This window comes from Pleurodeles waltl, chromosome 2_2 (genome assembly GCF_031143425.1).
Source record: "Pleurodeles waltl isolate 20211129_DDA chromosome 2_2, aPleWal1.hap1.20221129, whole genome shotgun sequence".
Lineage (NCBI taxonomy): Eukaryota > Metazoa > Chordata > Amphibia > Caudata > Salamandridae > Pleurodeles > Pleurodeles waltl.
Genome location: NC_090439.1, coordinates 726,885,479 through 726,898,043, shown reverse-complemented (window position 1 = coordinate 726,898,043; position 12,565 = coordinate 726,885,479). Strand labels below are relative to the sequence as shown.

The 12,565-nt window shown below is 43.6% G+C and overlaps 1 protein-coding gene across 3 annotated transcripts in view; it reads right to left on the bottom strand.

Moving 5' to 3' along the window:
* The window catches only part of SULF1 (sulfatase 1), a 416,210-nt gene that overhangs the window by 235,602 nt on the left and 168,043 nt on the right, over positions 1-12,565 (bottom strand). For all 3 annotated transcript variants that reach the window (XM_069220304.1, XM_069220302.1, XM_069220303.1), the window contains one exon: positions 7,726-7,877. In XM_069220304.1, coding sequence (XP_069076405.1) covers positions 7,726-7,877 — 152 coding nt within the window. The remainder of the gene's footprint in view (positions 1-7,725; positions 7,878-12,565) is intronic.

Here is a 12,565-nt window from a genome sequence, read left to right as displayed (position 1 = left end):
TTGGGGGAATCCTCCATCTGCAAGATGGAGGATTTCTAAAAGTTAGAGTCACTTCAGCTCAGGACACCTTAGGGGCTGTCCTGACTGGCCAGTGACTCCTCCTTGTTGCTTTCTTTGTTCCCTCCAGCCTTGCCGCCAAAAGTGGGGGCCGTGGCCGGAGGGGGCGGGCAACTCCACTAAGCTGGAGTGCCCTGCTGGGCTGTGACAAAGGGGTGAGCCTTTGAGGCTCACCGCCAGGTGTCACAGCTCCTGCCTGGGGGAGGTGTTAGCATCTCCACCCAGTGCAGGCTTTGTTACTGGCCTCAGAGTGACAAAGGCACTCTCCCCATGGGGCCAGCAACATGTCTCTAGTGTGGCAGGCTGCTGGAACTAGTCAGCCTACACAGACAGTCGGTTAAGTTTCAGGGGGCACCTCTAAGGTGCCCTCTGGGGTGTATTTTGCAATAAAATGTACACTGGCATCAGTGTGCATTTATTGTGCTGAGAAGTTTGATACCAAACTTCCCAGTTTTCAGTGTAGCCATTATGGTGCTGTGGAGTTCGTGTAAAACAGACTCCCAGACCATATACTCTTATGGCTACCCTGCACTTACAATGTCTAAGGTTTTGTTTAGACACTGTAGGGGTACCATGCTCATGCACTGGTACCCTCACCTATGGGATAGTGCACCCTGCCTTAGGGCTGTAAGGCCTGCTAGAGGGGTGACTGACCTATACTTGCATAGGCAGTGAGAGGCTGGCATGGCACCCTGAGGGGAGTGCCATGTCGACTTACTCGTTTTGTTCTCACTAGCACACACAAGCTGGCAAGCAGTGTGTCTGTGTTGAGTGAGAGGTCTCCAGGGTGGCATAAGACATGCTGCAGCCCTTAGAGACCTTCCTTGGCATCAGGGCCCTTGGTACTAGAAGTACCAGTTACAAGGGACTTATCTGGATGCCAGGGTCTGCCAATTGTGGATACAAAAGTACAGGTTAGGGAAAGAACACTGGTGCTGGGGCCTGGTTAGCAGGCCTCAGCACACTTTCAATTGTAAACATAGCATCAGCAAAGGCAAAAAGTCAGGGGGCAACCATGCCAAGGAGGCATTTCCTTACAGAGTAGTTTTGTATCTTGAAGAATTTTCTAGATTCACATGTTGCGTATTATTCCAACACCTAGCGATTGGGTCCGGAATGGTCTTTGAAGTCCTGCTTTTTCCATCTTGGCGGGTATGACCATTTGGTTTCATGCCGATCCGTCTGTGATGTCAGGTGCCCTGCCAAGATAGCCTTTTGGGTAGTCTCCATCTTCAGAATCTTCTCCCCCTTAACTGTGTTTTTGTTTGTTGTTTTACATAGTCAGTTTTTCCTTTTGGCAGATGGGAATTGGGTCTCATGTGAATCAAGAAAATTCTCCAAGCTGCAAAACTACACCTACAGGCAAATAACCATTTTGTTTTGCAGCATTAATCTTTTTTGGATTCACATGCTGCGCTTGGATTATGTAGCAGTACTGCCCTCTTCTGAATGGCTGGGATGAAATGAGTAGGTTGATGTAAACAAGTGCTTTAGTACTCTATATTCCACCTTTTCTTCTTTGTTTGCTTGGACATCTACACAATAGTGGTTCGTAAAAGTATTGGTCCATGTGGCTGCCATATGGATGTTGTTTATGGAGACATCACCTATGAATGCCAAAGCTGGTCTTTTTCCATACTGAGTGTGCTTTTGGTCTTTGTCCCAGCACAACACCAGCCATCTTGCAATATGTCTGGATTGTATGTACTATCAATCTTGCAATAATTATCTTGGTGATCTGGCAAGCCTTTGCTTGCTGGGGAGAAAGATGAAGAATTGTCTCCCCTTCCTAATATGACTTGTTTCTTGCAAGTAATATGTGACTGCTCAGCTGAAATCCAATGTGTGCAATGTTATTTCAGCTTGTATCCTTGGGTCTTTTAAAAATGCTGGTAGCTGCACAGGTTTGTTTACTTGGAATTGTGAGATGTCCGCGGGCAGGGACTGTGGGTTTCTCCTCATTACCACTCTGTTCTTGTGCATTTCTAAGAAAAGTTCTTGTGTTGTGAATTCCTGAAACTCACAATCTCTCTGCAAGGACGTAATGGTGACTAAGAAGGTTATTTTTTAGCGTTAGACACTCTAACCATCCTTTATGCATGGGCTGAACTGTGACATTACGAGTTAGGTTAGCACCTATTTTAGGGTCCATAGAGGGGGGCCACTGACCTTGGTGGGAATGCCCCTTTTGCTCCTTCGAGAAACCTGCTGATGATCAGAGAGTTGAAGAAACATTTTCCTACTTCTCTGGGTAGGTATACAATAGAGGATCACCCAGCACGTGTGTGAGGTACTTGATCACTGTAGTGTCTTGTGTCCAACATTGAGTTCCACCCTGTTGAATCAGTGAACAAACCTGCTCCATTTGCCTTGTGGCAATTTCCTGTTTTAAATCTGCAACATTTTTAACAACCCCTATAGTTCTTTGTGGGTGTCCTATGTGGCTTAACTCTAAGTCCTCAGAAACCATGCTGCTAGGTTGAAGGTCGCTGGTGCTGGGTGTTATACCTGGCCTATTTACCTTGTTAATAAGCCCTGATAATGTGGCGGTCTCACCACTCTGCACTGCGCTATCTACACTAGATCAAAAAACAATGTATCTCTAGGCCATTGAGTGGCGACGATGAGGATTAATGTTATGGACACTTGTTTTCCTGTGTTTAACACCGCTGGTTAGCTGGATTGGATGACAACATACACAAATTTCCCTGGTAACGATACCTATTTCCATATGTTCAGTTCTAGCTGAGACAGAGTGTGTGGCTTTGTTCCTACTCTTTTCTGAGGCAGTACATTGTTGTTTTGTGGTCTATCTGTACCTGGACAGTTTTTCCCCTGACCTGTATCTGGAAAACGTTTAGGGCAAAGAAGACGGTCTTAAGATCCAGTATATTTATATGCTTTACTGCCTCCTCCAGGTTCCCTGATGTGTAGAGTCTCCATGTGTGCCCCTCCACCCTCTGTTGGATCAGTCTGTTATAATAGTCACTTTTGGAGTTGGGTGTTTGAGATTTCTAACTACAGTGATGCTCCCTGTGCTCCACTACATTTCCATCTGTGTTGGCTGTGACAACCATTAGATCCTCCCAAATCCAAGTTGTCTGTGACCATTGACATTGTAGCCAACCCTGCAGCGCTCTTATGTGTAATCTTGCATGTGGCATTAGAGGTATGCACAATGCCAAACTTTTACCCACTATCCTTACTGTCAAAGCCTAACTCTTCTGATAGAAGCACAATTGCTCTGAGAGTGCCAGGATTCTCTTGGTGATTGGGTAGGCCTTCCTTCATCTGAGTTCATCCATGCCCTTAAAAATATCTTTCTTTTCTGGAACTTGTGAGAACTTTCAATGTTTATGGAAATTTCCTAACAGTAGAGCATTCTTATTACTTTGTCTATGCTCCCCTGGCACTGCATAAACCTTTATTAACCACTCATCTAGGTTAGGACAGATGCCTAGCCCCGGTCTCCTTAGGTATGCTGACGCTGCAGCAAGACACTCTTTAAATACACTTGGCACAGATTTTATCCCAAAAGGTAGGTCCCTGAACTAATAGTGTACCTTGTTGACAACAAACCTCAGTAAATTGTTGTGTCTGTTATTCATGAGCACATGTAGGAAAGGCATCCAGGTCTGTAGTTGTCATGTAGTCTCCCTTTCTCAGGTAGGGAATAACCTCCAGCAGTGTGATAATTTTGAACCTCTGCAGTTTTATGACTCTGTTCAAGGCCTGCAGGTCTAGAACAGGTCTGATTATCTTGCCTGGGTATCGCACCAGGAAGTATAATGAGTAGATCGGTTGATTTATTTGTCCCATTGGCACCTTCACTACTGTATTTTTGTTTAGAAGGTCCTGGACTTCTTGCTGCAGCAGTCAATCTCTTTTTTGTTGTAATGCCTTGCTTTTGGTTTTAAGCTTGGAGGGGATCTTAACAGTTCTATGCATCAGCCATGTCAAATGATGTGTAGAGTCCATATGTCAAAGGTGATTATTTGCTACTCCTTGAGAAAGCCTCCAATTCTGCCCCTTACTGGTGTCAGGTACAAGGGTGGACCTGCTAACAAGTCACTTGTCTGAATGCCCTGTCCCACACAGGCAGCAGCTCTCCCTCATGCCCTCCCTTGAAAGGACTGCTGTGGTATGCCGACATATTGCAAAGGAGATGGTGTTATTTGGAAGCTGGGTTGGGGCGAGAAAGGTGGGTGAGAGTGAAAGGTGAACATACCCTTCTTATGCCTGATCTTCTCCTTGGTGTGGTTTCTCTTTTAAAAGCCCCTCAGATTTGGAGGCCTCCCATAACCTTTGCAGTTTCACCTCTCTTTATTATTTTTTCACAATAGGACGTCCAGTGCTGTTTCAAAAAGGTTGTCACTTGTCAAGGACATACTTAAGACTGCCACCTGAACTCTAGTTTGAAACAAGAGACTCTGAACCATGTGTGTCTTAGAGTGGTACCTTCACAGATCTGTCTACTAGTTTTAGCATCTCCATCCTTTAATGACCTTAGGTATGCATCTTTGATTGTTTTGCCTTAAGGGGTGAGCATCTTTGCCCTGCTCTTGTAGTCTTCAGGGAGGTCTTGTATTAGCTCCACCATTTCATTCCACTGGTGGTGGCTGCAGATTTGAGTTAACAATGTGACACTGGGTGCCTAGCAACCTCTCGATTTCCCCACCACACCATTTCCATCTTTTTGCTTTCCCTGTCCGCTGGAGAGCCCTTGTCAGAAAGAGCATTGGACCTTTTCCCTGTAGTGGCAATGACGAGGAAGCCTGCTGTCATGTTGACCCTTGATGTAAGTTGGGTCTTTGGAGGAGGGCTTGTATTTGTTTCTACACCCTAGGAATCACACCTCTTTTGCTGTTACTGGTTCCCTAAGGGCTTCTCTTCCCTGGTCGAGGACACAGAGTAGTGTTGGTAGGACTTGGTTCTTACTTTGTGATGGCAGAAGGGTCTCTAGGAGGAAGCACAACTTCGCTTGTTTCTCGACCAGTTGCACCCCATGTGTGCCTTCTGCCCTTTTAACCAGGGAGTTGTAGACAGTAGTGTCGTCAGGGGTAATGGTCTGGAAGGATAGGTTTCCACTCCATCAGTAAACTTTGTCTTGGTGTCCTATCTCCCCCTCTTCAGTTGTCTCTGAGTCCTGGAGAAAGCCCTGTTCAAACTGACCTTCTTCTGGGTCGGCTTCTTCATGTAATAATTGCTCTTCTTAGTCCTCCTCGGTATCAGAAGATGTTGGGGGCTCGAGCTCCATATGATCTACCTCCTGTTCTCTGTTTGAGGAATAAGCAGGATAGAGTATCCCCTTAGTCTCTGAACTTCTTCTACCTCTTTACAAGGGCTTGCAGTTTCTATCTCCTGACATTGAGAGCTCTTTGCTCGATGGCTAATGTTGAGCTCCTCCTCTTTGGCTCCTAGGCCTCCTTATCCCAGGACTCTTTCTCTTCCACATTTTCGATTGCCTTTTGAAATAGAGGCCGGTTCTAGGGTGTACAGCCAATAATGTCTTTCGACCTTTTCCCATGGGGCTACATTTGTTTATGCATACCCTTTATCACTGCTGTCTGTGGTGTTGGGGGTAGCCTTCAAATTCAAGATGAAAAACATAATTTTCCAAGACAATCTTTCGTGGTCTCACTCTGCTACCAGACCCAACAGCAACAAAAAAAATCGAAAGATGACACCCACAAAAAAAAGACTTCTGTGGCAGCTGTTTGGCATCACAAAGGGATGGAGAGCACACCAAATGGTGAACAACGCCGAGAAAAGAAACAAGCATTTTCAATGCAACGGGTCTCGCATTTGTTTGAGTTAGAGCTATTAGCGCTGTAAAGCAACAAAAAAAAAAAGCAGCGCGATCGCGCTATGTGAAATGCAGCGCAATGGCGCAGTGTGGACAATAAACAGATAAAGTAGTCCGGACTCAAGTCTGAAAACATCGAGCCTCGTATGTTTTTGGTACTTTACCGGTGCTGTGTAGGTGGGCTAAACACCGGAAAAGGCATGACGTATGTATGCCTTTCACAAATGAAAGCATGTGGATTTTAAAAGGCAAGCCCACGAACCAATGTAAGTGACTGACGTGGCATGGGCGTGGTTTGAAGCCCAAAGAGAGATTACAGAATGGACGGAGCACTTTGTGCTCGCCCATAAAAAGGAGGCCTACACAGACGATTTCGAGTGCAACCACTAGATGGCAGAATGATGCACAAAAAGTGAATCCAGAATTAACACTGCAAAACCTATAATAATGATCTTGGTGTCCTGTTGACCATTAAGCTTTTCTCTATTTTTCTGAAAATTGTGGGGATTTAATTGTGGTTTTCTTGACTTTACAATTGTTGTTACTGTTTGAAATTAACAGGAAGCTCTATGGGGGTTGCCTGCTGCTTCTGCCGTAGTTACCAAGAGATGAGCAGTGATTCTCTCAGAACTGTTCTGCACCTCTTGCTGCAGCAACAGGATCTCTTTTTGTTGCAATGTCTAACCAGACTGTATTCATTACATTGACAGGGGATCACCCTCCTCCAAAATAATTAACCCAACTGCTGACACAGTATGTGTATAGATGTGTGGGCCACAGCCTACTTTTATGCTTTCAATGAGCTGGGCTGTTGGTTGTCCATTGCTTGGCCAATGCAGTGTGGTTTTTACTCAGGAACTGTGGTGAGTTTACACTAACTGTATCTCAATGGTTATAATACACTCATAAGGGTGGTGCAAGAAAAGTGCAGTTGAATTGGCACCATTTTGCCATCTATATGGCTATGGGGCCTCGTTATGAGCACGAGAAAGAAGGGATTTGGTTAACGTTCTATTGTGGCATTGTTGGGTGAAGTGTGCTGCTGCAGATCGTGTAAGACACAGTTGAGGAACGATGGGTGTCTGTGGATGCCTGTGGAATGAACGGTTTACAGTGTATTGATTCGGTGCGTGTGCTGTGCTTTGGGTGATGTGTATATCCAAGCGATGGTTGTCTGTCATCCAAATGAAAGCTGTGTTATAGGCCTGCAAGATGTTATGTCCAGTAAGACCTTTTGATCGACGAGTTACACTGTAGGAGCGATGCAGTGAATTCTGTAGGAACGAGGCCTTAAGAAAGGCTAATTAATTGCAATGTACACTTTATAATTCTAAGAAATAATTTGGGCATGATTTAGAAAACTCTAAAAAAAAGAAGAACCCAGCGCTTTCAAGTAGGTAGCGCTGTAAAGTTTCAGATCTGTAACCGACACATTTATGGCCTTTTCTGGAGTATGATCAAGGGTACACATTCCAAACTACTTTTTCGCATTTGTTTTATGCCAGGCCTTAAACTCACAGCTGGTTTTCCCACAAGATAATGTAAAACAGCAGAAGTCAAGTTAAGCTTAATAGCCGAAAATACTAATTTTATCCACACACAATAACTATTCAAATTGTTATTTCCTCTTGGCATCATTTTATCTAATATCTACACAGATTACCCAACAAGAACAGACTTGTGTGTTGCTTACAATGATGTATAATTAATCAGTCATTCACAGTAAATTACCCTCACAACAATGCATTGTTTATGATTTGCAAAGTCCAGTGCATTCGGCAGTGTGAAACTATGCTAGAGTTGGCTCATGGAAATAACTTAGCATGCTCGTGTAGCTAAAGACAAAACACTGACTAACATACCTTCTCGTAATCGCATCCATGCTTCTCCTTGTAGCCATTACGACTGACCGTATAGTTATAGAAGCGAGAGTTCTTGACCAATCCAAGCCATTCCCGCCATCCAGGAGGGACATAGGTGCCATTGTACTCATTGAGGTATTTTCCAAAAAAGGCTGTGCGTGATGAAAATGGCACACATTGAAATATTAAACCTTCATTTTGACACAGGCAACACATGCCAAATGTTAATTCATTAGAGATTAGTCTCAAAAGCGCATTTGGAATACTAAAACTTTTTAGAGACAAAGAAACGTTAAAATAAGTTGTCTGAGAACTCGAAATATGAAGTCGTTCAACAATTAAGAAAACAGCATTGCAGCAGTTCCATAACATTATGTCGGGGCCTGATAAATGTCAGTACAATCTTCTAGCAGCACAGAATTATATTTCCATGAATATAATTTTCCAAGTATACGCCGATGATAATTCTGTCAATTTTTGCTGCTACCTTTCGTTTAAGTAAAGGCAGAGCGGTGGTGCTTATGTATTTTTTAATTCCATTTTGCTTCAATGTTCTTATATGTGGACCACAAAAGACATCAACATTTTTCAAAAGGTAGTCCACTATACAGTCAGGGCTCCTGGAAATATGTGATTTTATGAGTGTAGCATATGATGCGTCACCATGAATTTGCTGTTTTTGCCACATAATCCATCATCAGCTGCAAAATCTGCAGATCTAACAAAATAAATTGTTCTATCTCAAACGCATCAAAAGTTACTAAAAACTTAATGACACGTGTGACTGCACAGTGGAAGGCCCTTCTCAAAGGTTGACCGATCACCTTTCTTTTGCTTATTGCTGTATTGGCTGTTCAAATGGTACCAAAGAGGTGAAACCTTTGCCCAGATAGTGTTCACATATGTAAAAATAACAAACTATTGAGATAGTATCACAAAGAGTTATACATTTGCCACATAATTTGTCTTTTCTTGATGCATAAATCACGCCTAACACATAATTTGGGTTTTCCATGTTTCAAAATGTCTGTGGCCCTGACTTTAGAGCATAGAGTGTGAAATGACAAGGGAGGAGATCAAATCTGCACACGCCTTCCTCCCTGCTCCTCTCTCAATCTCTGCACCAGCATCACCCCGAAGCACACTGATCTCCTCTTCTCCATTTTAGCTGAAAAACAGTCCTCAGGGCTGCAGCAGAGCACAGATTAGCGTACATCAAGTTAAACAAATGTCTTCTCCACAGAGCACTACTACCTTCCAAACACACTCACTGCTTGCACTCTTTCTGCTCAGGCCATGAAAAGTGATCAAGAACTGTAGCCAATTCAAGAATAATACATTTCGAAGCCTGGCAAAACTCGCTATGAAACAGCAAAGTACAGGATGAAGCTCACTTGAAGCAACATGAACTTCCAACGACTTGGAATTTCACTCGGCTTAACTAGCTCCTTGACTGTTCAAATTCTCTGGATTACAGATTTTACATACTGAGCAAAACTTTTCCTTCCCCCGTTTTCTTTTCAAGCAAATGTTTTTTTTCCTACACACTTTGACCATACCATACATTCCTCTTACTAAGGGCTTGTCACTCTAAAAAAGGAACCTTTGTTTGATTTATTGGTTTAACTAAACATTAATATTTAACCCGTTTGTCCCTTGTCCACATTTCCATTCAGAAATGTTTCCTCTGTCCACTGAGAAAACTGTCAACTAAATCACAGAGATAACACTGCAGCAATTGGCACTTTCTAGTTGACATTCGCTTGTGGTACAGCTTACCATCAGTGAAGACTGGCCGACTGTGGTAAGTCATCGCCTGCCCTAAGTGAAGATGTTTTCCACTCTCACTCTCCCCTTGCCACATATCCAACAGGCAAGGGTACTTACCATGGATGTCATTTAGGGGTCGCCAGAGGTCGCAGCTGCGGCCCCTGGCTTGCCCTTTGCGACCCCTGACACTGCCTTTGTGACCCCTGGCACCAGAAGCAGCAAATTCAGTGCCAGGAACACAGGGGCAACTCGTACTTATGGACGTCCGTTGGGGCTCCACTCTCTGTTTTCTGTCAATTTTTAATTACACATATATATATATATATGACCCCGGCGGTCGAAGCTAATGTGGCTGTAGTACCGCCAACAGGCTGGCGGAACTTACCGCCACATTATGACATTGGCGGGTTGGCTTCAGCCAACCCGCCAATGTACCACTCCGAGCAATGGCGGTAGCAGCCGCCGGGCTGGAGATAAGAATCTCCAGCCTGGTGGCCGCCATTGTGCCACCGGCGGAATAATGACACTGCCTACCGCCATGGTTTTCGTGGCGTTCTTAACACAACAAAACCATGGCTGTAGGCCCTATCAGTGCAGGGGCGACTTTAGCACTGGAGGTGTCCAGTGCAACAATCTTCTTTGGTGCCCCTGCCCAACCCCCCATAGACTTTCTCCTCAGATTCCCTCACTGCCACTCTGCCAAAGTGCCGCTCAACTCTCCATATCCCCTCTAGCACATATATTTCATTTGTTTTAAAGCGTAGGTACTGGCTTGCCTCTCTAATCTGCTCAGCTATGCACATAAAATACAGATCTGTATATTAACCCTAAGCTATACTTTATGAGTTATCTTGACATTTTTATTGCTGCCTGAAAGCTGGACGCACAAGAAACTCTGCAGCTGGTGCTTTAAAATCAAACGTTATTGTTCAAGACAGCACCCCCGGACCACAAGGTCAGTGCCAACCCTCCAAGTCAGCATTCAGTGTGGCCGCACCAGTCACACACCCCCTAAAGCCGCCCCTGAGAGTGTGTTTGTGTGAGAGTGTATGTAAGCATGAATTTGTGTGTATGTGTGTGTAAGTGGGGAGTCAAAGGGCCTGTGATGTCACTTCCGCTACCCCAGCAAATCGATGAATTGACATCCATGGTATTTACTTAAAGGTTTGCACACCACAGTGAACGCCATAATTCAAACATACATGTTCAGATTGACAAGAGAAGATAATACATTCTCCTCATTTGCAGTCTGTTATTTCTGCTATGTGACGGGTCGCTCTCTCTCTCACTACCCATTTCATTTTTTCTTTTTCACAAAACGTATTACCATTTACTAAAGTAATCATCCTCTTCGGGTCAGTTTGGGTGTATTTTTAAAATGTCAAAGAAATCTGGCTATTTTTTAAAAGGGTAGTTTATTTTTTAGGGAGCTTTATGCAGGGTATATTTGATGCCCCTTCCCTTCCTCAAAACATGGTACTAAATACAATTTTACCGTCTCTGTCTCCGCACATATCCTGTACGTCATGCTGTCCTTGTGCATTAGTTACAAAAACACATATGCACGCAAAAAGAGCACAATCTCTTTGGATAGGCCTATTGTGGTGCATATATCTTTGCACTGTAGTAAAATATGTCTGCACTTGCTTTTATTACTTACCTTTCTCCAAATAAAGCATTAGACCACATTTATGTTCACTGACATGGCACACACACACACATCTCTGGCTATACAAATATACACACATATACATACAATCATACATAGACATGTCTATAATTATAATCAGCTAATACAAATAATATGAAATTCACCAATTATGGTAATGCAGTGGGCACCATAACTCATGCAGCTGGCCAGGATTTGCTATTAGTAGGCTTATTTTTTCATGTGTAATTAGCAAATTTGTGCATAGAGCATGGTGAGCGCCTTGAGTTACGGTGTGTGTGCTGCACATAATAACTGGCCAATATCAGTAGATTTCTGGCTTTGTGCTCGCTGTATCACAACAAACCTTTAACTGTGCCTTTTTCCAGTGAATTGATCTGTTAAGGTTATGAGGTGTTTAATTTGCCTGCCATCTATCTCTTTTTTGGTGCCTGAAAATGTACTGTTTTTTCATGCTATTTGTTCAGTTATTAGAGGAGTTATAAGCACTCTAGATATGTATTTGACATTTAAACAAAGAGATTTAACAATGTATTCACCCTGCACAAAACCAGTACAAACAACAATACCACAAATAAGAATATACTCATAAATCAACAAATCCCAAATATAAAAACAAATGACATAGAAGTTTCTTCTGTGTCCATATGTACAGAACGCTGGCTGTGTTCAACAAAATCACAGCCATGCAACATATAGCTTCTTATGTATTGATCATTAAATGACATCCCAGAGCAGGGAAAATCCTTGTATTTTGACATACAACCACCAGGTCATTAGAGAGTTTGTTAAGTTCAGTGTAAAGATACAGACATGGGTGGATCTTTGGCAAGTGATCAAAGTACAAAGATCCCTCATGTATTGCACCAACACGTTTTGACCTCCTTCTCTGTGGGACTTAGTGTGAGGTCATCATCAGGGCATTTACATACTTGATACTGGAACGTCACAAGGTTTATTGGCGTTTCAGGATTTTAAATACGACTCTTGCATGTGGTTGTGTATCCTCTTAATCATCTCTCCTTTTTAAGCTACTTATTCTGCTCCCTCAGAGCGGGAGTAATCTTTTGATCGGTTTCACTGTCTGCATCAGTGCGGGCAGGGAAACAGGTCAAAAGTCTGCTCCCAGCCGACAGAAGCATTTTGAAAGCTCTCTCCTGCTGGGAGCAGACTTTGTATTTGCTCTTGTTTGGGGGAAGTTTTGAAATTGCTTCTGCTAGGTGAAAGCAAAAACAAGTTTCAGCCATGGAGATTTTGGCTGTGAGGGGGGCTCCCTTGGGCATATCAAGGCTCAGTGTGGGTGCCACAAGCACCCCTCCCTGGTGGGCTCCCCAGGGCCAATAATGGCTAAGAGAGGGACCCATGGCCCCCATCTTTTTTAATGTAAGTAGTGGCCGTGGG